The 23,337-nt window shown below is 39.9% G+C and overlaps 1 protein-coding gene across 3 annotated transcripts; it reads right to left on the reverse strand.

Annotated features, from left to right (window-relative positions):
* Nucleotides 1–23,337, reverse strand: GNB1L (G protein subunit beta 1 like). 3 transcript variants are annotated; one of them, XM_050906705.1, is made up of 9 exons: nt 17,210–17,337; nt 16,841–16,966; nt 14,643–14,805; nt 10,779–10,877; nt 9,902–9,928; nt 8,306–8,343; nt 6,980–7,001; nt 5,792–6,001; nt 1–887 (listed from the first exon to the last, which is right to left on the reverse strand). In XM_050906705.1, the coding sequence occupies exons 1-9, from the start codon at nt 17,323–17,325 to the stop codon at nt 621–623; spliced, it is 1,068 nt and encodes a 355-aa protein (XP_050762662.1). In that variant the 5' UTR covers nt 17,326–17,337; the 3' UTR covers nt 1–620. The 3 variants fall into 3 exon arrangements, with proteins under 3 accessions (XP_050762662.1, XP_050762660.1, XP_050762663.1); XM_050906703.1 differs by lacking the exons at nt 6,980–7,001; nt 8,306–8,343; nt 9,902–9,928 and adding an exon at nt 23,272–23,337; XM_050906706.1 differs by lacking the exons at nt 6,980–7,001; nt 8,306–8,343; nt 9,902–9,928 and having other exon boundaries at nt 17,210–17,350.

Genomic DNA, 23,337 nt, shown 5'->3' on the forward strand with positions numbered 1-23,337 from the left:
AGGTGACAGGAGACATAATGAAATTCATAAATGCCAAAGGCCGTCCCTAGTCACATTCCTGGCTGTTGGTTTAAGTTAGAAACTGACAGAAGTGTGAACAAATCAAGGTTGTTCTGATAGCCTTTCAGTTATGGGGAAGAAAAAGTAACTGACAATGAGAAACCACTGGAGGTGGTTTAATGGGTATAAATTTTCAAGAGTGGTATTTTACACTGATTCAGATTCTTGGATACATAAATGACTTACAAACAGACGTATTCTGCCCCCACCGCAGTCTGAGGGATTCCAGTCCTTTTTCACAAAAGAAGATATTGGCACAAGTTATTTAAGCAACCTGCCAAAGAAAAGCTGTTGCAAAACCTGTAGCAGAACTCGAAGTGACTTGTTCTGTGTCTTCGTTTGTGACTGGCCTTGCTCTGCTTGTTAGGAATTTTAAAAATCCACTTCCCTCTCTGGAAAACAAAACCTGCAGCTTGAACAAGCAGCATAAGAATTAATCTAGGACTCTCACTTCAGCCTGGAAATACATTCTACTACTTCCCCACATCCAGGTTTGAATTACAGTGCAAAGAATTGCTTCACCAATCCTGTTTTGCTAGTCCATGACAGTGCAGAACACGTCACGTCTGAGTGTATATTGACCAGATACTGATGCGGTGATCTTTTGAGCCAGCTGCCAGCAGTCTCTCACCGGGGTTTTTGTGATCTGAGAAGGACACACAATGGACAGTTGCTGTGTGGTAGTCCAGCACTGCTAAGGGCTTCAGTTTTTTCCAGCCAAAGATCCTGATGCGATGATCCCACCCTGCTGTTGCTAAAATCTTCTTGTCTGGACGGATGGTGATATCGGATATGCCAGCGTTGACAAGTTTGTGTGTTTTGTAAACCTGTGTGAGAAAGTTATAGATGAGCTCTAATTTTTTAAAAGAGAAGAAAAAGGAACCTTTTGGGATTTTAGAAGGTATAGTGCCCACCCATAGAGACTGGTATCACACAGGTAGTATGGAGCTTTTCACCACATGGTGGATGATGCCTTAGTGAGAACAATTATAGACAGAGATGGAAAAGACCTTAACTTGAGCCTATCATCTATCTCCAGCAGCATTCTCTAAAAATAAAAGCATCCCTTGTGTGTTTTTAGTTTATATTGCATTTAAAGCTATTTATATTCTGTCACAAGTGAAGCTCTGAGTCAAGGTTTTGAGAACCAGACTACACAGCTTTGCTCTCTTCTTCCAGCTCTTCTTGCATGAGCTGCAACGTTCAGAGCTATGGCCATATATTGTCCCTGCTTCTGCAACATTCCCATGCTGAGATTCTGAGCTGATGTTTAAACTACCTGCTAGTTATTTCTACTACTGTGGCCCCTCACAAAAACCCCAATAAGCTGTGGTAGCATTTACCACAGTCTTGAGAAAGGAATGCTTCCAGGAATTAGGTTACAGTGTCAGGAAATCTGTATTTCTAGTACTCCTTCCCAAGAGACTTTTATTTACACCAAATTCCAAGAAGGGGATTACGACCAAGTTATTGATTTCAATCTTTGAAGCCTTTTGTTACTGTTTGGAGACTACTGGGGCACAAGTTTCTGAGGGGCACAATTAAATTGGAAGGCATTGAGCTTCCTTCAGGAGGCACTGGGGCTGCACAGGACTTAGCCCTTGGAAAGAAAAGTTTTCACTTCACTGACATGAGTTTCCCCTGAAGCACAGAGGAAAAGCTCAATATAATACACTTTTGCTGTTCTCACCTCAGGTAGCTTGTATTAGTCAGCGGTCTACCTCTGAAACACATGCGGTATATGCACCAGAGTGTGTGTGTGTGCGCACACGTGCATGCATGTATGTTGAAATAGCCTAGCTTTTGTCACAGTGTGGAAAACATCTTTTCACCTTTTCAGTGTATGCTGACCTTCAAGTGCTGTTATTTATACGCACAATTGGAAATGACGCGTTAATGCCACCATCTATTTAAGACTGAATCTGTAGCTATCTTGTACCAAAGCTTAATATAATTAGTGCATGTTTTAATATGCTGTGTGGTGTTTGCTGTTTTTCTGAGGCGGGAAGGGATTGACAGGCATATTACATCTGAGTAGCTTTCCTCCTCGAAGGACATTCCATGATGCCTAGTTAGTACAGGATTATAAAGAATATATTCATTGCAGATAATTTTAACTATAATACTGGATGTAGAAAACTAAAACTCCAGAAATGCTGGTCAAAGTTGGTTTCAGATGCAGTTGAACACATCTTGGAATCTTACAGGCACAAAGCTGTAAGAAATTATTTTTCAACTATATAACAACTGCCCAGCTACTTACTCAAACAGCAAGAGATGTGCAATTCGATGAGAAAAAAGGCTAAATGAAACTTGATGTGCTTCTTGCATGCTCCATACCTTCCTCTTTTAAACAGGACCTGACGAATGTGTCTACAACCAATTCGGAACAGAGGACAGGAAGTTTTGCTCAAGCCTGATGAACAGTAGGAGGCTGTATGTGGGCCTTTTTGTAGGGCTGCTACTGTAAAACCTGTGCTTTTTGCTAGTATGTTCTTCCAAACTCCCCAGTTATGCTAACGTAGCATGGCTTCAGTGGGATTTTGTTTGGCGTATGCATACTGGCAAGGGAAGGATTTATTACTTACGTCACCAGCCTGGCACATGTAAGATGGGCCTTATTCTGTAACTGAGATTATTAGCTAATGGCTATAACCAATCCCGGGCGTGGTGCTTCCCATCATTACTGTCAATTATGTGGGCAAGATCCATACAGCAAAATCAGGATGACTGGGAGAAATTGCATGTCATCAGCAAGCTACAACTTGAAAATGAAGCCTATAATGGTGATGCCTTTTGGCTATGGAACATGAGAGAACAGTGGGCATTTGTGCATGATCTGCAAATACAAGAGGTGAGAGAGAAAAACAAAACAAAGTAGAACAACTTGCTCAAGGCATATGCAGCCAGGTGAAATCCTAGTGCCACGATTTGTGCCATCCAGTCACTTATGGGCAGCTACTGTAGTCAAATGCATACCAACATCATTTCCTAACCAGAAAATCAGCTTGTAATTAAGAAAACAGAGGTAAAAACAGGTGAGCTGCTTTCAGCCAGTCATGACCAAGGACACTTGCATCTACTAGCAGATGCATTAAGAGATTTTGATGTGCTAATGCCAACAGATATCCACCTCTCCTTTCCTCCTTAACACATGCTAGGATTTTTCTTTTTTTCTTTAAATCTCCCTCTCCTACACCCAAATCATGTCTTTAAGCCCTATTCTTATTAGACAAATAGCCAAGATAGCAGCAGCCTTAGCTTCAGCATTTGAAGGAAAAGCCTCAGCAACCCAACCAACAAAACTTGTGCGCTTACTTACGTTACAGCTTACAGAATTTTTTTTCTTGTCATACATAAAGGAGCTTCTGTGATTATCAGATTTCTTAGTTTTGCTTTGTTTACTCACCTGCAGAAGCTGTTTACCTCCTACATTCTACTGCAAACATCATCACATAATTACACTATCTTGTCCAAATCAGAAGGCTCTTAACCAATCCAGTCATTTGCTGACACTGATGATTTCAGCAACTTTATCGTAGAAGACAATACACCAAACTTTCCCCACAGCAATAAACTATGAAGTTACCTTCATCATCTATTCATTGACACACTGGAGCATTGCCACTTAAAACAGAGCTGAAGTACCATCATTGCGTCATTATTTCTCCAACGGCAGATAGCTATGCACCACGTTTACTTATTAAAACCTTTTAGAATAAAAATAATGTGCCACTGAGTGGCTTTCCGATGTCTACCATTACCTCAGGTACCTGGAATGTCAGGGAAAAAATATTCCCATCTGGTTTATATTATTAATGCAACAGTGGAAAAAAAATTAATCTATGTCCTTGACAATCTCTAGTGCTCATATGAAAGATGCATTTTATTAGGGCATTCACACTACACATGAAGCACAGAAACGTTACTTATAGTTTATAATACTTGGCATTTAAATTTATTCTGAGAAAAGCTACTGTCTCTCAGTGTGATGTGCTGAAGATGTAACTAATCCTACATCTCCTGGGAATGTGAAACAATACCTGGAATATTTCAGGTGAACAACTGTTTATTTTTCCCATGAGTCATACCTGTAGCCCTGCATTACAGTTAACTCATAACTGAAGTGTGCTGTGGAGAACAGTATTTTCTTTGAATTTAGGAAAAAGCTATGCTATAATTACTATGAAGGAACAGCTTCCTCTCCAACACCAGAGTATTTGAAGCTTTAAGAAGCCTGTCATGATGCCAGATTTCTGACGGCTTGGCCTTAGAAAACTAGTCTCGATACCAAGTTTCTTACTGGGACTTATCTGCTCACTTTCCTTCTGCTTCCCTGAGCTCAGGACGCCAGGTGCAGATGTGTGCCAATAGTGGTAAGAAAGGCCGGGGCAGGGGGAGGGCAAACATGACAAAAAAACCCCAAACCCTGACAATTGTGTATCAGACTTGTTACACTCTTGTGTATAGACTCTGCTACCTATTCAGAGTCTAGATGCAGTCTAGAGTCTGCATATTAAAGTTCAGACATTCTCCTCGGTGAGTGCTGTGTCCTCCAAACTTCATCTCAGTTGGATGCATTTACACTATATGCACTGGGGTCTTAGTGCCCTACCACTCCATAAAGGCTAGTTCTGTGGTGATGCCTGACAGATTATATACCTTCACAGTGTCCTCCAGGTGACAAGTCACCACTGGATGTCCAAGCACTTGCTTTTCTTCCTGTAGCACCATTCAGAAAACAGCATTAACTTGCCACACTACCTAAAAAATCTCCACAAAAGCTGCAAGCTGGAAGAGTGATTATTGTTCTTCCATGAATTGGTGTATCCTGCAGCTCTCTTCTCAAGGATGGTGTGGGGGCACACAGGGGCTGGTTCAAGTCCTCTTCATTGTGTGTTCAGGGGACAACTGCCACTTTAAAAAAGGTTAAAGCACTCGGCAGTGGAGAGGCTATGCACAGGCCATTTTAATTTTCATGAGCCTTTATTTATGCACTTCATTTCCACACCTAGTTAAAACCTACTTAACTCCTTGGCATTGTTGGAACACTTGCTAAAGTTGTCTAGATTAAGCAATATTTATTGCCATTCACTAGCATAGCCTGAACTGGTGATGATGAGACCTCCTTCTAAAGCAGCCATTCCAGGTATGCGTAGCTCAGACACAAACTGATATATCCAACTAACTTATGTTGCCTGTCTCCAGCTAGGCCTCTAAAGGTGCCAAAGGAAGCTGGTTGCCCTAATCTCACGTGCTGTTGGTGCTAGCTGGCCTACTCCTACTCTTTTTGTTTGTGAAGTATTTCATGGAAAATTTCTTTCCCACAGTGGAAGGAAAGCTCTATCCATTCAAGCAGAACCTTTGGAAAAGCAATCCTTTGTTTCTCATTTTTATAACTCATTTATAATGTTTAGGGCATTCCAAGAGCTGGATACTACTAACGTGATAAATGAAGATACAGAGGCAATGGCTTGAGTAATGCTAGGCTTGTGTGCCTGTTGCAACTTTGGTAAAACCAGAAACATGTGAGAGAGGTTTTTTTTCCTTTTTTTTAAATCCTCACCATCTTTTGCTAAGTCTAGTCACATAGCACAGACATTCTAACCAGTCTGTGATTAATTAGCTAGAGATCTGCAACAACTCCTCTTCATGACTAAATATTTTTTTACTCTATCAAACCATTAGTGCAAAGTGGGATAAATGACACTAGAGGGCCAATGATCCTGACCTGGAGGTTCTGTTGCTCATTGAGGCTCCAGATGCTAAGCACCTTTTCAGATGAGCCTGAGATCCCCTTGGCCTTCTCCGAGTCAAAGTCAAGGCTCATCACTGGCTCCTGGTGGCAAACAAGTTGGCTCGATGCTTTTCCCATTGACAAATTCCAAAGGACCACTGATCCATCTTCATAGCCAGCCAGAAGCAAAGGTTGTGAACTGAGCTGATCAAGAGAAAAGTAAACGTGTTGGAGAAGTCAATAGTCTGTTAGGAAAGTTATCATCCCCAGGTAGGTTTCAGTCCAAGCACCAAGAAAACAAATGAAAATGCTGACTGGCATAGAAGTGAAAAGTTTAGAAGTCTGAATGTCAAATCTTGATAGTCCGTCCACTTACAAAAAGCGTTACTAGGTAACTGCTGACATGCACTGAGGGTTTTCATATATACATATAAAATTCTATGGTTGATATATATAATATGTATCTAACATATACATATATATACACGCGTAGAGAAAATTTCTCTCTGAAAATTCAAACTACTGCCCTCTATAACACCTGAAAAAAGGCTGCCTGAAGTTTTCAGAAGCTTTACTTCATGGCCTGAACTTTGCGCTCCTTAAAAAAAAATTACTTAGAGCAATGAGTTGATATCAAGCTATAGAAACCCCTATGGACAGAAGTGCCATGCTTAAAGATTCCAGTTTCACATTGCCAAGTGTAGGGTTACACATAGGGATCGTTTACCCAAGTGCACCACAGTGCTTAAAGGTAAACACTGAACTTCTCGTCAGGAATCTCTGGGTGAGTCACCAAGGGGTTAACGGGCACCCGAGTCCCACTGTAACCAATTGAAAGCTATTTTGATTAATGATGTCACAGGCCAAAGGGCATGGCACCCTGGGCAGACACCTAATTTATTTAAGCCTCTGAAATAACTCAAAGAAGGGAACATTACTGGATTACATGTCACACTTAAGGAAAATATTCATCATTGCTCCAGCCAAAAGACTAATGACCCCATAAGCAGTAACTGGTTATATGAGTGAAGATGCAAAACCCTAATGAAAAGCAACTAAAAAACAGGCATCTGTTAGTGCCAGTTATTTCTTTAATAGGAGCAGAAACACCAAAATAAACATTGGGATTATGACCACATCATGCAGGCACATCTAAGAAATGTATCCAATAGGTTATTCAGCTCTTTCCAAACACCGTCTGATCCTACAGGATTCGTTTGCTTGGTATTGAATTCAAAATAAAGGTAAAGGACATTTATAAAGAATTAATTTTTACTGGTATCTCATTATTGAGTGAGGTTCTTCAAACTCGCTGGCTGTCAATGTCATGATACAAACCTGCAGTGGCCAAAGGCTCACTGCCTCTATTAATGGCCCAGACTATTCTCCCACTGGTTATTATTTGTTCTAGGGCGAGTTAAACTAACAAGAGATGGGTGGTCTAGGTAGTAAGACTGCTGAGTAAAAGCCTCAAAAAGCCTCATGTTCTTTCTCAGATTCATTCAGCCTAAAGAATTGTTTAAATGAGGAATGGATCTCACTGAGCAGGGAAGAAAACTGCCCCTTAAAAGAAGGAAACCAAGGGGAAATCCCCTACATCGTCTTTCTGAACAGGTCTGTCCACACCTGGGATCCTTCAGGAGCCTCACTCCTTGTTTTAAGATTCTTTTCTTTTGAAAAGGTAGGGAGCATGCTCTGGCTGGAAAGGCCCACAAAGAAGGTCTCTCAATACCCACAACCGCGCAGTTTTTCTGTCAAATTTTTGATTTGCTAAAATAATGTAACATCAGAGCAATGAATATATGTCAAATATATGTGAACTAATGTTAACTCATCTGGTATTTTGGATGAAGAGTACCTGGTTTTTAATACCAGGGAAAAGTTAAAAAAAAATCTGAATGAAACGAACATTCCAGATTTTATTCCTATTTAATAAAGGGTAAAACCTTCAAAGCAAAACAAAGTATTTTATAGGTACTTCAATTAAGTTTAAAAAAAGCCCCCAGTCTGGGCATAACCCCCCCCAATTATTTGTACTGCTCTTCTGTGAGCACATGACTCCTCCAGAGCCCTGGGGCTCTACAGAAGGTATAGCTTTCATTAGCCAAGGGATGGGCAGGGTCGGCTCCTCTGCCTTACTCAAAACGGGATGGCCAGATTTTCATAGGTGCTCATAACCCTCATTAAGATAAGAGAGACAGGTGAGTGCTCAGCACTGTGGGAAATGCCAAGCAAAACCTTTTTTTTTTGTGTGTGTGCTGTGGGTATCTTAGCTTAGATTTGAAAACCAGTAATTTTCAAGTGAGATCTAAGATTGGTCTATTTTAAAAACACAGTATTGTTTTCCATGAAATGAAGGTCTCCCACACTACTTCGTCCTGACTTTCCCTAACCATATGAAGTGTAATATTTCAATGAGTACATATACTTGAACTGAAACAATAACAGCTATTGAAAGATCAGGGGAGCTCTCAGTCTGATGCCTGGACTCACCAAGCAGTGGTTCACAATGGCCTATTTATTTCAGTTCCTAATAACGGACACTTCTGGCGAAAAGTCTTCACCATTCATGTTCTGTTTCAGTGGAAAAATTAAATTATAAATCATTGTTCTTCCTAAGCAGAACATATTGTTGTTGCATTTGGATAACTGTCAAGGAAGGAAGAAAAGGTGATGTGCTGTCAACTCAACAGGAATAATTGCTATAGTTTATATAAAGTAATAACTCTGCGTTTCCAGTTTCTACATGTATTATTCCTGTTGAATTATTTTGTTTGCACCGTTACGCAACATGATGCCTTCCCCAAGGAGTGCAAAAAATTTAAGGGAAGACTATCCTTACTCCTGCAAATCCTACTCCACCCAATTAGTAACAGCAGGAAGGTGTGAAGCTGAAGGGACAATGTATTTAAGAATATGAACCTTCACAAGGAAAAAACCCATTGAATGAACCAATACATTTAAGGACAGACCTAGTAAAATGAGGGGGGGGGGAAAAGCTTCAAAATAACAAAATAAACAGCTGCAAGCTTTTCAACTGCTTAGGAGAAGCCAGTGAGGCTTAATCTACAAGCCTAACCTAGGACTCAATTTCCTTCTGCTCTATAGTAAAGTTTCTAATTCAGGCTGCTGCTGGTAAGGTGCGTTGTTTCCCTGATATGTGGATCTTTTTTTATTGGCATGCAGAAAAATATGATGATACATGGCTGCAGCCCCCAAACTCTTGTTGGACAACAGCCCTGAGCATACTTCCTTCAGACCATTATGTGGCTCTCTCCATGTTAGCTTCTGTTTCAACTTGTTAATTTACTGTGCCATAAACAATGTCAAATAGTCTCTTAGGCAACACGTTGCCCATAAGCGATGGGTTGGGGAGTGCTCATCTCCTGGGTATGTCTATATTGCCCAATGCAGTAATGTACAAAGAAATCCTGGATGGCCTCTATTCAGGAAGGGGTGCAGCTGGGTTAGCTCGTGTTCTTCTGCTTTTATGGTTACAGGGTTACTCAGTGAGCCACTTCCAGTGAAACCACAAAACAGAATGCAGAGCATCACTTTGGTACACCACATATAATTATTTGCCCTTAAGAGTATCCTCCTCCCCCATGCTTTTAAACCCAGTTGCGCACATTTGTAAAAGAGCAAATACAGCTGTGAGACTGTAAGGGATTATCTATCCTTGCCTGTTGCAGTCTAGGAAGTTGTGGTGACTTCCCAAAGCCAGAATTTGCATGGAGTAATTTACCTCTCCTGGTTCCCAGTCCTCTGCTTTATCCCCACTGGCAACAAAATTAAAAACTACATAAAATTAAGACTCTGCACCTGCTCTGCTTCCTAGAGGAATAGCAATATTAATGCATGTAGAAAATATGGCAAGACAGAGGACTTTTTATATAGGCAACAAAATTTTCAACACTGAACACTTCCTCAGTTATCTTCATCTTATTAAAAAATGTCCAGGAGACAGAAAGCCCCATTCATTTCATTGAGTACTGAACACTGATTGCATTTTTAGGAGAAACTTTCTGTTTAATAAAAGCCTAATCAGTCTATTTAATTTTCCTTCTAATTTTTTTTTTCTAGTTTTTAATTACAGCATGGGACTTGAACTGTGGCCTCTCCTACTTTTGTCTGAAGTCAGCAACTGAATTCCTCTAGACTTCAGTCGGTTCAGGACCTTGAGTGAAGACACTAAGGCCTCAAATTCACAACTGATTGATAATTTTTTCAGCTGAAACCAATACAAATTTTCAGATGAACCTGCAGGAATAATATACTTGAAATCAGCTCGGATGGTACTGCAGACCTATGTGGTATGTGGTCAGGGGGTTAAACTGGGAATCAGCTTTGCCACCAATTCTTTGGAGATTCAGAGCCAATCAGCTAAACTCCTTCCTCCCTCTGCTGCCACCTTTTTGTATTACTTGTCTTTCACTGTTGGCACCTCATAAACATTGTTTGCTGAATACTCTGCAAATGTGGGTTTTTTCATTAACTGCTTTTATTTACCTTTTTGTCCAAAGTCAATACCACCATAAATATTTTGTTCCTATTGTATGTCTGGAATAGAAATGTTCATAGAGTGCTTCCTTGTCCTGAGGGCATTGAAGTGAATGTAACCTGCCATTAAAATCACTGTTTTTAAGTAACCCAATCATTTCTCATCATTCTTAATGCAGTGAGAAACCATATCAAACAACTGGCTCTGGTAAGTGACTCATTTTCCTCTTGATTGATGCAAAAACTGTATCTATCCTAAGGATACAAAGCTTTACCTGAGCATTTGCAAATCTTCCATTAAAGCTTGGAAAGCTCTGAAAGTTACATTAAGGATGTTCACAAATCTTTCCCCCCTTTAATAGTATAATTACTTGATTGGTTTGATAATAAATCAAAATCCAAGTGAAGAAAGATTCATGTGCTTCATATAAAATGAATCACAGGGAAAACATTTCACAATTAGCAGGCGCTCTTGCCTTACCTGCCATAACTTCAGACACATGGGCATGCCCAGCTTGGCACCCACCTCTGGCTTCAGGGTACAGACTGACGTCTTGGATGGCAGCTCCAAAACCTGAACCTGACATCAGGAAAACAAGAGTATTTGGTCAGGCTCCAGGTCAAAATTCTGCTGTTAAAAACACAAGTCTTTTAAGGTGATTAAGGCTAGTATAAGCTCTTCCAGTAAAAACTGTCTGGAGGAAACTGAAGAATGCATATTAAGTTGGAGCTGTAGGGGAATCTACAGCTATCTAAATAAAGGCATTGTTTTAGGAAAAACCAGACAAAACTGCTAGAATGAACAAAACCTCTTCTTCCACTTTTCTATTTAATCTGTATTACAGTCTTCTTTCCATACAGTAGATGATATTATGCATAAACTAGATAATATTACAGACTGCTTAATCTGAAAACACTTCCCTGCTTCCTCTCCCTTTCCCCTTTTTCCATCTCTGTTGCTAATTTTTTTGTTATATTCACTTGTGGACACTTGCTTTGTCTCCTCTGTTCATGGTAACACAGAGCTTGCGCGGAAATATAGGCTATATATATATCTAAGGTGGATTTTTTATTTACTGGCTGACTGCACTAACAAAATGTAAACCCAGAATTATCTGCTAATGCAGGCTGGAGCAGTGATGGCATGCAGGTATTTTTAACACAATATTGTCTGACCCTATTCAAAGCAGGGTCAGACAATATCATGTTAATCACCGGCTCTCTGTCTACATAGCAGCTTCCACTGTTGCTTGCACTGGTGGTAATGAATTATGGATCTGATTTTTTTTTTTTTTTTTTTTTTTAGCATTGGGCAAGTCTTTCCTCTGCCAAGGAAGCAGCTCATTTCCACCTCAGGATGATGGCAGGCAAGATCAGGGGAGTCTGCCTTTGCAATTTGGCACTGGAAGGTTTTGAGTCTCTTGATTGACACAGAAGTGCCTCACTCTGGGCTGATTCTCAAGCCTGGAACTATGGAGAAATAGAATTTCTTAGGTATCAAAAGCTTGCTGCCAGGAACATCGCTGTTTCTCAATGCATACTTAATCACTAAGGTGATCTTTTATTTTAATTAAATAAACAATGGTCTGCACTGTCTCGTAAAATTAAGGGACTTCAATCATTTGATAAATCCAGCATCACCAGCCATTCTAGGCTATTTCAGAATGTGCAAAAGCCCAGCAGTGCTGTTGGACAGCCCCAGTCATGCGAATTTCCTTAAGCATCTGAGATGAGGTATTACACAAATATGGCTCCTCTGGGAGCCATCAATCAAGACCACGGCAGCTGCGATGGCTTTCCAATCCCATACCTTTAGTTCAAAGCTTGCCAGAACATCTTCCTATTTCTAGAGGTTGTCAGCTAGCCTGCCAAAAGCCAGCTGCACTCTACGACTGCAAATCGACAATGTACTAAACACAATATACAGAACACTTTCTAAAGCCACTTAGCAATGGAGCAGGAAACTATTCTCCAGATTTGAGGAATGGAGACTACAGCAAAGAGCCATCCAATATGTAGACCAAACCTATGAACAGACCACAGTTTGATTGTCTGGGAATTCTGGTTCTTTGGAGCTACACTCTTAAAAGATGCTTTTCTCTTGGCAACTTTCTTGATATCAACATAATGACCAAGTTAGCTATTGCAGGAAATGGGCTATAAATACGAAGATGACCTGTGCTCATCTTGCGTCTTTCATCACTGGCTCTCCAAAGGGCATTGCCTCCTAGACAAGACTGAAACTGCAATTTTTACATCATAAGGAAGGATAAGTGCACTGTGATAAATGCACTTCTGCAAGTTAAAAGAAAAAAACCCCACCTCCTTTGCTTTACCTTGATTAAAAACGGACGAACTGGTACAAGGGCTACAGTTGGGCTTGCAAAGGACAAAGATAAACACAAAGATGAGAAAAGCTTTTTGCAGAAGGCAGGCAGGCATGAGCTGCCTATGCTAGATTGACAGTTCCAGAGACTGACTGCATTAGAGGCAACTGAGCCTTAGAAATAAATACTATTTCACATATTTTGACAACTGTAACCTAAAACTTGAAGTTCTGTGTTTATATTGGTTTTGCTTAATAGGAGAAAGATTTGCCTTTGCCTGAGGTTAATAGTGTTCCTGGGTGGCTAAAACTGGCCACAAGGAAACACACCCTTTTTCTTTTTCACATTAATAAAGCTTTTAACATGTTTCTGGCAAATTGGCAAGAAAAGTGCGTGTAACTCATAATTGGTGATTTAAATGCAATCATGAACAAATAAATGCCTGTTCAGATCTCATTATTTATGGACTGAACCTGCTTTAAGACAAAATTACTCTTTTTTTGGGCACCAGCCAAGCATAAACACTTATTAAGTCTTAATTTTAATCATAAGCTGCAAATGTACTGTGTCTCACACAGTGCTGCCTATTTGGAAGCACTATATATTATGGGAGCTTATGTGAATTTATTGAAACCTGACACAGTTCTAATGTAAAGGTTCATACACAGAGTGGAACTCTTTTACCTCAGGAGACAGCAAATCATTATCAGTTTGCAGGGCCCAAGCAAACAAATGAAAATAAAACAGAGATGAGTTGTAAGAGACATTGGGAAAAATGTCTTCTCTCTGGATCAGATGATCGTTTAATTCTTCATTACCAGAATGTGTGTGTGTACTCTTTGCCTGACACAAAAACTCTTCTCCGGCTGACACAAGAATGCACTTGTCAATTTTGTTTAACTTAAATATTATTGAGCACTGCTGTAAAATGGAGAGAGTTCTTTGTTTGATCAGAACAACATATGGGACTTAGAATGGTTGTATTTACTGGTACAGTGGTTGTGTCTACAGACTTACTCAGTTCTGTAAAGGGTTGAACGTTCTGGCTGTGAGCCAACAAAGTACTTAAATATGTGCTTAACTTCTGAATAATAAAAAGTTCACATTTTCTTGCAATACAGGCACTGTTCCCACTTATTACTTCGTATATAAAATATGCAACTTTCAGTTTCAAGATACGCATCCTATAGTCCAGAAAAGCATGTGACCTTTTATGCTCACGAACAATTTGCAATTAGCTACAATACTTCTTTTCACATTTATGCCACTTTTTTCTTTTTTCATATTTTTGGTATTTTGGTGTCAAGTATTTGAAATAATATATTTTTGTGTGATGTCCTCAAATAGTCCTTCAAAGAAAACAAAAATATGATTTCTACAAAGCAGAAGTGGAAATTGCCAACAAAGCTGTCAGTCAATGATTGCTGTGATAATGGGTATTAGATGTGGACTTATCCAGTAGGAACTGAAACGGACCCTACAATTATCTCTCACTGAGCAAACCTCTGGCCGCTAATAGTAATTCAACTATTTCCAGCCAAAGTACCAGTTAAAGAATTAGCCCCGGGGTGAAAGACCACATATCGCATTACAAATCACCTGCACCTCCCCTTCTCTCACCAAACACGACTTTCAGCTTCAGATGCAAGATGAGTACCTCCATCTGATGACAGACTTTCTGACCATTAGTTCCCTAGAAGGACTCTTGTTCCCCTTTAACAGTATTCAGCAGCACCAGAAGAGTTTTCAAAACTCCAGCACATGAAAGACCAGCAGCAGCTGCAAATACTTAAATGTCAGACAAATCTTGGGGTGGTTGTCCTTGTTATTAGAGCGTGAGTTATATAATTCAGTCACCTTTCTGGCAGGTAAAATTAGTGATTAGAACTCCCAAAGGTTCCTTGTGCTGCCCTCTCTTGAGCAGAGAATTTGAGAGCAATGATGTTTCCCTTTCTGGACTATCTCGTTTCAAAACCAAAAGCAATCTCCCAAGCACCAGAAAAAGAGATACTTCCTACCTCCTCCAGGGCTTTGGCTGCCGTGGCCATTAGCCAGCGTCCCTGTGCCACCTTTAACAGAGAGCATCTGCAGAATCCCACATTCTCCGTGAAGACAGAATCCGTCACTGAAGTCCGTCCCTCTGCTAAATCCCAGAAGCAGATCCTCTGGTCACGACCCTGACTGTTACAGTAAAACAAGTTACCCATGAGCAGCAGGTCTCAGAAAGCCTGGCTTCCTGCAGGATAGTATCTCAAAGTTGGGTCTTCAACATGCAGTAAAGGAGTGAGCTTAGTACAGCTTCTGTGGGAGTATTAATTGGGTCTTTCATGAAATGTGTGGGAACTCAGTATCACCGAGACCACCACCCTTCTGCTGACTGCAAAACTGGCCAATAGGTTCAAAAGTTACTGGGAGGAGGGAGGACTTGAGAGTCAGTCAGGTACACTGCAGTCACAGTTAGCCACGTTTCCGTGTGAAGAGAGACTTGATCAAACACAGTTATGCTATTTATATGTGCGTATATACTTATGAAGTCTGAGTATTTGAACATATTCATAATAAAAATACTTACATTTTACCATTGATTAGACCTAATTTAAAAGGAAACAAAAGTATCCAGAGTAACACATTTAACACTCTTTCACCCTAGCAATGAAATAGAAATGTCAGGTGTGTTGACAGCTGACAGACAAATAGCAAGACAACAAAGACTGCATCAAAGATAAATAAAAAGCTACAGTTACTCAGTGGTCAACTTCCCACAGCCACAGGGATGGCACAGAAGACTGGTACGACTGTGTATGTGTGGAGACACAACAGGAGAGGGACTGGCAGTGCAGTGAGTAGCAGGAATTAAATAATGAAATGCTGTGGTTAAAACATCCAAACCCAGAGAACCAGTGGCTGCATCACTGATGTACTAGTGCAGCTCACGCAGAGACTCCTCTGCACACCTCCCCGTCCCACAGAAAAGTCTGTGTGTTGGTCCCAGACAGTAAGACCAAGGAGGCCAGACAAAAGGGCACAGCATTAATTGCTACGTATTTACGTGATCCCACTGGCTCTGGAACAAAGCACCACTGTGGAGAAGCTTCCAATCCACAAACTACAGTAGCACAGGACATGTGTCCTCATGGTATCACCTGGGACAAGGAGTCATCAAAAATCCCTTATCCATTTCTTACTGTAATTAGCTGTATCACCTGATGGAAGTATGAAACCAAAACAGAGGTAGATCCAAACCTACAGACTGTTGGGACTTCTTCAACACCAATACAGAAACTCCCATCTGCTGTTCAGCTGAGTGACAAACTGTCAAAACATTTATAGCACTAGGCATACAAACAATGTGGTACTGCAAGAAATTGTGATTTAGCTTTAGAACAGAGAAACAAAAAATACAGGTAACTGCTGTCCTAAAATTGCACTGCTGTGTGAACTATTGTAAGTATACGGCAAAAACAGAGGTATGGAAAAACTCTATAATTATACAAACAATGCTCATTCAATATGATTTTATGGGGGAGAGTGTTGATAATTGTACTTAAGCAGATAACAAATATAAATGCTAATGAGTTCCACTGTATATTATAAGAGATGTCTTCTCTAGATAAACATGTCAGAACACCTCCTAGTCATACAGACACTTTGGCATCTACACTAGATCACCTGTCTAATCCAAAGTACACAAATCTTCCCGACCTTCTCTTGCTAAACGAGACCAGAAGATATTTTGCAACAAAGCAAAGGTGTGCAACTCAGCACTCTTGCTCATTTTCAGTCTTCCATTCTCCATCTCTGATTCTTCACTTCCTTCCTTACCTTTTCTCCCTATCCCCTCTATTTGTAAACTCTTTATATCAGTTTTGATCTTCCCTGAGAACCAGTTGTGAAGCATTTGTCAACTTCAAATCCAGTGTATTTCCTTTACCCAAAGACCTCACCTGATCTTGATGCAGTAACAAAGACACTATGGACCCCAAGTTGTTGTGATGTCATCACATATATATAATAAAGAAATTAATTGTATCATTTTTTCCACTTTTTGTTCTACGGTTTTTCTGTATTTTTGTACTTTTGCACATTTCCATATGTTGGAGAGACTTTCAGTGACTCCAGAAATGAGATTCCTGGGTTTTTTCCTCTCTTTTTTTTTTCTTCTTCAGTCATCACAGAAACAAGAATAATTTCACTGGGTTTTGCCCGCTTTGCTAACCTGAGGAGCCTGTTTTTACCACCCATCGTTTCCACGCAGTAGACAGATTTTCTTCCATGGCCATCCAGTGCTGTGTCCACTCTGTGTGTTTTCAGGTTCCAGACATGGATAAACCCATTCTCAGACCTGGCAGTAAGAACAGATGCTTTTGGTGTGACCACTGCATACAGTCTGATAAGACAGTCTGATACTTTTCCGTTTTTTTTTCCCCAAAACTGAAGCTATATGTACAAAGATAACACACCCATCATTCACCAACCATGCATTTTGTTGTTATCTCCAGATACAATTTATCTAAATAATACGCTTTGTTTTAAAAGGAAATGTCTATATGATGCTCAACTCAGCCAGAAATCCTGGTTTACTTACCCAGAGAAAAGAATGGGGACATCAGGTTCTTGGCCTCCACAGGAAAAATGCAGAGTGTGGACTGCCGCACTGGTACCTCTGAGAACAAACTGTGGATCCGGAGGTGGCAGAGCCATCCAAGCAATGAACTGGGGGAGTGAGAAGACACAGATATCATAGAGGGTGAGGCAGCCTAAAGTGAAATTACAACTTGAAATATATTCTGATCAGGACGTTTGCTTTTCGTAGTCACTTTCCTCTTTGAATTATCATTATTGGATGCTATTTCTATTTGCCATACAGTTCAGTGTAAAGTATTTCTTCTTAATATTGACTGATCAAGCAGCTGTCAAATCTGCTTTTTGCTGCATTCCTTTTTAAGCAAGGTAAGTGCTGAGCTGGCCATGTGTATGCACCTCTTGTGCACTTGTAAATACAAAATTGTTCAGCTGTTCTCCCCGCTGCAAAAAGGAAGAGCTACAAAATGCAAGAAACTGGATACCCATAATTTCAGCGGGCAAGCAATTTATCATTCCACTTAGCCCCATGGCAAGTTTTTCCCCTTCCTCCCCATAAAAATACTACTTCTGTGCTTTCCACTCACAACCATTTACAGGAAAGCATTGCAGTGAACATATCAACTGAAAAGAATTTCAGATGAGATTAGAGTTATGATCATTTTTACACAAGAATCCCATTACTCCCAAGCGTTTGAATTTTTGGTTCCAAGCACAGTTACTTGAAAAAAGAAAGGCAGTATTTCACACTAACTTAGTGACTACTGTGTTAAACATTTTATTCCAACGGGTTTGTATTCCCCAAAGGGTCAATAGAGACGGATGCTTTCAGCTTGACATCATTGGTTCAAATGTGGTCCGAGTCAGCAAAGAACAGGAGAAGTATATGGGGAAGCATGTTGCCCTGTCTAACATGGGAAACGTGAAGGACAATTTATTATGAACTCACAGGGATAGTTTGTATGATCTGATTAGGTGCACTCTTACTGATCTTACTACCTTCACCAAGTATTTCCATTCACATTAACACCTTTGCAGGCAGTTGTGCACAAGCACCAAAGAAGGACAAGGATGTCTTTTCTGAGTTCTGACTTGCTGCAAATGACCCTCCGGACCTGTGCTGGGACAAGGTAGCCAGCAGCTTCTTTGACTGTAAGTACAATTTGCAATTCATTGGAAAATGCATTATAACACGCATTACAAGAAATATTTTCACCATGAAAAGTTTTTACTGGTTTATCTGTGACATTACTAGCCATGCTTGTATTTCTGCTTCTTCCTTTCTGACCTGACCTCATACAGAAAAAGACAGCTTTTGCCACTACAGAGGTCAACTCTCATCGCTCTCTCCCATTCATGTATATGTTACACCGGATTAAACAAAAAGTTTTCTAAATTCAGTAAGGGAAGATCAGCAGGTGTTTTTCAGCCTGCTGGTTCACAGCAGAGGAATTGCAGAGAATCAGAACAGCGCTAGAGCTAAAAGTTACATGGTAAATTAAAACAGCTCAACTTTTAATTGTCATCTCACCTCAGTATCAGCTTTTGAATTGTGTTTAATGGATGCACCTCATTTGCAGGTCTACCTTGAGTGTTTATAGATCAGTAATCACCATGGTATCTATAAGTCCTAATTAAACACAATTATCTTTTAGGACTAGTGATGAAACGGGATTCTTCACCATAATGTGCAGTTCTCCCTCAATAGCACTGTGTAATTAGGTATGAAACTAATGAGCTCAGTGGATAACCTCCATGTTTTAGTGCCCTGACTCATCTGTTTTATGATGTTGTCTGATGATCTAGACTCATGACAGGCTGAGATAAATTTTCAGATGATTACACGATGTACAGGTTCGCCCCCATGGTGAGATCCAGCTCCCAAGTGCCCATCTGTAACATGCTTCGCCTGTGTTATAAACCTGTTAGACTAAGGGTTTTGTCACCAAAGGTCACCTCTTTGGGACACTACAGCTGTATGCTGTTGCCCTCAAAATGACACTTTGTAGAACCACATAAATAAAATAGTAGCTAGACAGCTTGTCAGAGGAGCAGGGTCCCTCTTCACAGTGGAATGATCCTGAGCAAGGAAGACAAAATAGAACTGAGTCGACCCAGGGGCTATCTGGGATTACATGGCAGGTTTTTAATAGCATTTTTCTAATTACTGACACAGAATTTTTTGCTGACAGACAGCAAGTGTGTGCGTGGCTGTGGGAAGGGTTTTACCTGGCATGAAACAGACGCTACTAATGCATGTCTTTACAAGGACAATATTTCAGAAAAAATCCTCAGGCTGGCTACAGGAAAAAAATCAACAACTGAAAACATACTTTCAAGCTGTAAGCAAATAAAGTGACTTTTTGCTCCTCGGAGCCTGGTTCTTTGCTTGCTTTTTTGCTAATCAGATATGTGAATCTGGAAATTGGGCTTAATATTAAACCCATGGCATTTTTTATTGGGCTTATGAGATGACTCCTTATTACTTCCTATCATGACTCAGCAGATGAATGGCAGCGTGACAGTATTAAGCGTCTCATTTTTCTTCCAGCAAGTGCTGAACTATAAAATTGCATCTGTGCTGTCTTCTTCATCCATGAGCTTGGACAAGTCACTTAAGACCAAGATTTAATTAAAAGTTTTTAGGTACCTAAATCAACAGAAAGTCCCATGAGGTCGCAAACAGATGGAAATTTGGTGCACCGGTGTCTTAAAAACTCCAAGAAAGCATCCATCTGTTCCTGTTGACACATAAGCATTCTCAAAAAAATGACATTTAGCCTACCTTCAACTCACCAGGTAGCTCAATATCTCTACTTTACGTACAGGGATAATGAAATACATTGTGGTATACTGATACTAATAGATAATGGTTATACCACGCTTTTCTAAGCAGACAGCTACAAACATGATAAACATGGTGACTGTGCGATGGTTAAAGCCCTGGGTAAATTTTTCAGAAGTGCCCAAGTGATTTAGGAGCCTAAGACTCATTTTCAAATGAATTTTCAATCCTACACCTCTAGGACTTTTTAAATTTTCACCCCAGGTGTCTGAAAATGAGTTCTCTAATTAGCACAACATTTATTTTCTTGTTAACTCCATCTAGCCTCAGGGAGACCAATCTGTTCTTGTTAACTGGGGATATCTGCACCAAATTTAATTAAATGAATTTGCTTAGTATTTAGGCTGGTCTGAGAGCAAAATCTGGCTCAAGGGCTTGAACAAGCAAAATGCAACCTACAGAAGAAAGTTCATTTAAAAGCATCTCAGGGCTAGACTATATGTTTGTCCCTGAGATATCTCCATGCTATGACTCCTGCCTCCTGTGAAAGGACGCTAAAAGATATGAATCATTTTGCTTATGGCATTATATGTTTACAAGAGGGTATCACCAGTAAGAGATGCAACACCTCATCATCACGCTCTTGTTTTTTAAAAGATGTTCCACTTTTTATTTCTTCCAGCCTTCTCTGTGCTGCATCCTCCTTCAGGGGCTGAGCTACACTCCGATTTGATACAGACAACTAAAAGTATTTTTCACAAGGTGCACTGCAAACCCTTGGGCTCCTGCATAGATTATATCTGCTACGCGAGTGAGGAGTGGAAACCCCAGCTGTTCAAATTAGTGTTTCAATTAGCAAATGGCTATGTGCACCATACATTAGGTACCAAAAAGGGCTTTGTCTAAAAAAATGCTTCTACTAAATGCCAGAACAATTGAATTTCCTTCAAAATTACGTTATTTTAAAGAACAATTCACTATTAATATCCCTCACAAAACTTACTTTGTTTAGGTTGCAATTAGAATAATCTTCAAACCATTTGAATTTCTATGCAGTGGTATTCTGGTATCATCACTTCAGCATTTGATATAAAAAAGTTAAGCTTTTATTTAATGAGAGTCATTTAAAATATGTAAATGTCAAAAGGATTACCTTAGAAAAATCTCTCAGAGAATTAAAAACATTAACAGATTCCCACAGGAAAAATTCCAGCAGAATTCAGCAACTCTCCTGTTCCCACTCCTGTCACTTGTATTTCTATCACACATTGAAGCAAAAACAAATTGCTATTAAAATATCATCCAAACACCCTCCTCCGCCTACAGACTCCCCAGTTCAGTTTGAGATACCAATGGTTCAAGCAAAGACAATCTTCTTTTTTTCTTTAGGCTTATTTAGAGTAGTAAAAACTCAGTGGTAAAAGAGCTTTTTCAGGTATAGGAGAAATAAATCTCTCTAGGCATGTCTGGCAAACTGATTTGGGACTGAAACCAGCAGGTGTGCAGACATAATTACTACTGCAAAATATTCAACACATCCAGGTGTGCTCACAAACAGACATATGAAATCCCTGTTAGTTTTTGAAAACTCCTAGTCTACCAGGTGCCACCCTCCCAAAGGAAAAATCAGAGCAAAGAATGAGTTGAGAAAGATGTGAATAAATTGTTCTTCCCCCTTTCCAGGCTGTTTCTTTTTCATTCGTACAAAAGCCCTATTTTAGCCTGCACTTCTGTGCCTACCTGCACTCACTCAAATGTTTGGTGACACTGCCATGTTGTATAGCGTAGCTCTAGTGCACAGGTGTGTTTTTGAAGTGGGTCACTAGCTGTAACTGCAGAGGAAGTCGGTGGAAATACAAGACTCCCTCAAATTAATAGTGCAATGCAAATAATTGTGTTTATTCCATTACATTTACAACCTCCAGCGTTAAAATACAGAAGGCAGCCCTTGCAGCATGAGCTTTCCAAACACAATATTCCCATGTTTCCAGCCTGTAACCCACTGCAGACAACTGGGTTTCATAGTGGTGAAACTATGAACTATCCTCTGCCCAGGAAACACCCTTCTAACACAGCTGCCTGTGAATACCGTGGCCCTTCCTCCTGCAGCCAACTACCGCCTTGCTGGTGTGTGAGTTACTTGAGTAGCAAAGGTAGATGAGGAGGGTCCCAACAGCACCCAATTCACCTCACTGAATTATGCCAGAACACAGCAGGACTCGGAAACATCTTAGACATCCCTGGTTGATGCAAAATGCTGCCTGGTTATACGTCACTTCTAGGAAGCACAGAACAAGAGTTTAGGGCTACAAGAACCCATTTAATGAGTAGCATTTCCATACATAATTAAAAGAGATGCCAGACAAATCTGCACAAGTTGAATGAGTTAAAGTTCACCTCATCTGACTGCAAAAGTGAATTTTTATAGGTTATTGACTACAAAAGGTCTGAAAGCAGGTATATGGTTTGATAAACAAATAATTCTTCAGACGTGTTATGACAAATTTTTAAGCCCAGCTTTTCATTTTGCATACACAATTCAAAAAATGACAGAACACACTGAAACAGGGAAGTCAGCAATAGAAAGGGATGTTGCGAGACAGTCATCTGAAGAAATCTCTTTGCACCTGAGATGAAAAGTAACTGACTGTACAAAGAAATACCTTTTTGCGTACCTTTGTAAGCTTGCATACCTTCGTAAGCTAACACATACAAAACACTTAGGGAAGAATGAAACAGCCACTTAGGTTAAAATCCAAAATTAAAAGCCAGGCAGCCTGCTTTTCGCATTCTTACCCCAATCCCCCGAAACACATGATAGGTCTGTTGTGTGCAAAGACAGAAACATGCACTAGTAAAAGTAAAATCAGTAGAAGCTTGTATAGCAACTGCCTGCACAGATCAAGAGATGTGGGAGTGCTACACAAATAGTTGCAAAGGTCAGAGCCCCAGAATATATGAAAATTCACTCATCAGTCAACTAACACCACAGCTTTCAGTTTAAAGCTCCATTTGCTATCTTTGGTGCTAAATTGAGATATAAACTGTATTATACTTCTAGGATTTCTTTAAAGCCAATTTAAAAAATAATTTATTTCAAGTGGAAATAAGAAATCAGTAGAAATCTTTAAATCAAGAAATTGATTTCAAGCAGAAATTAGAATTAGTAGAAATTTCTGATTTAACCAGCAAGATGTACTAATAAAGCACTCTTAATTTTCAGGAGTAGGGATAACCAAATGCTTTCTCTTAAATTGGTTATTTTTCATATTACTACCTACCTACGACTACTAAAGTAGAGATTAAGCACAGTGACATCTATTTATATTTCATATGTGACTTCAAAA

Source organism: Gymnogyps californianus, chromosome 16 (assembly GCF_018139145.2).
Source record: "Gymnogyps californianus isolate 813 chromosome 16, ASM1813914v2, whole genome shotgun sequence".
NCBI classification, from domain to species: Eukaryota; Metazoa; Chordata; class Aves; order Accipitriformes; family Cathartidae; genus Gymnogyps; species Gymnogyps californianus.

What these genes read in the sequence shown, in the direction of transcription:
- GNB1L (XM_050906705.1), bottom strand. Translation starts at nt 17,325, where the DNA reads ATGGCTCTGCCACCTCCGGATCCACAGTTTGTTCTCAGAGGTACCAGT. An exon ending in CAGCCAAAGCCCTGGAGGAG is followed by an intron (nt 10,878 to 14,642) that starts GTAGGAAGTATC and finishes TCCTGATGTCAG; the next exon opens with GTTCAGGTTTTGGAGCTGCC. An exon ending in TCAGACGGTGTTTGGAAAGA is followed by an intron (nt 6,002 to 6,979) that starts GCTGAATAACCT and finishes TCTCTTGATCAG; the next exon opens with CTCAGTTCACAACCTTTGCT.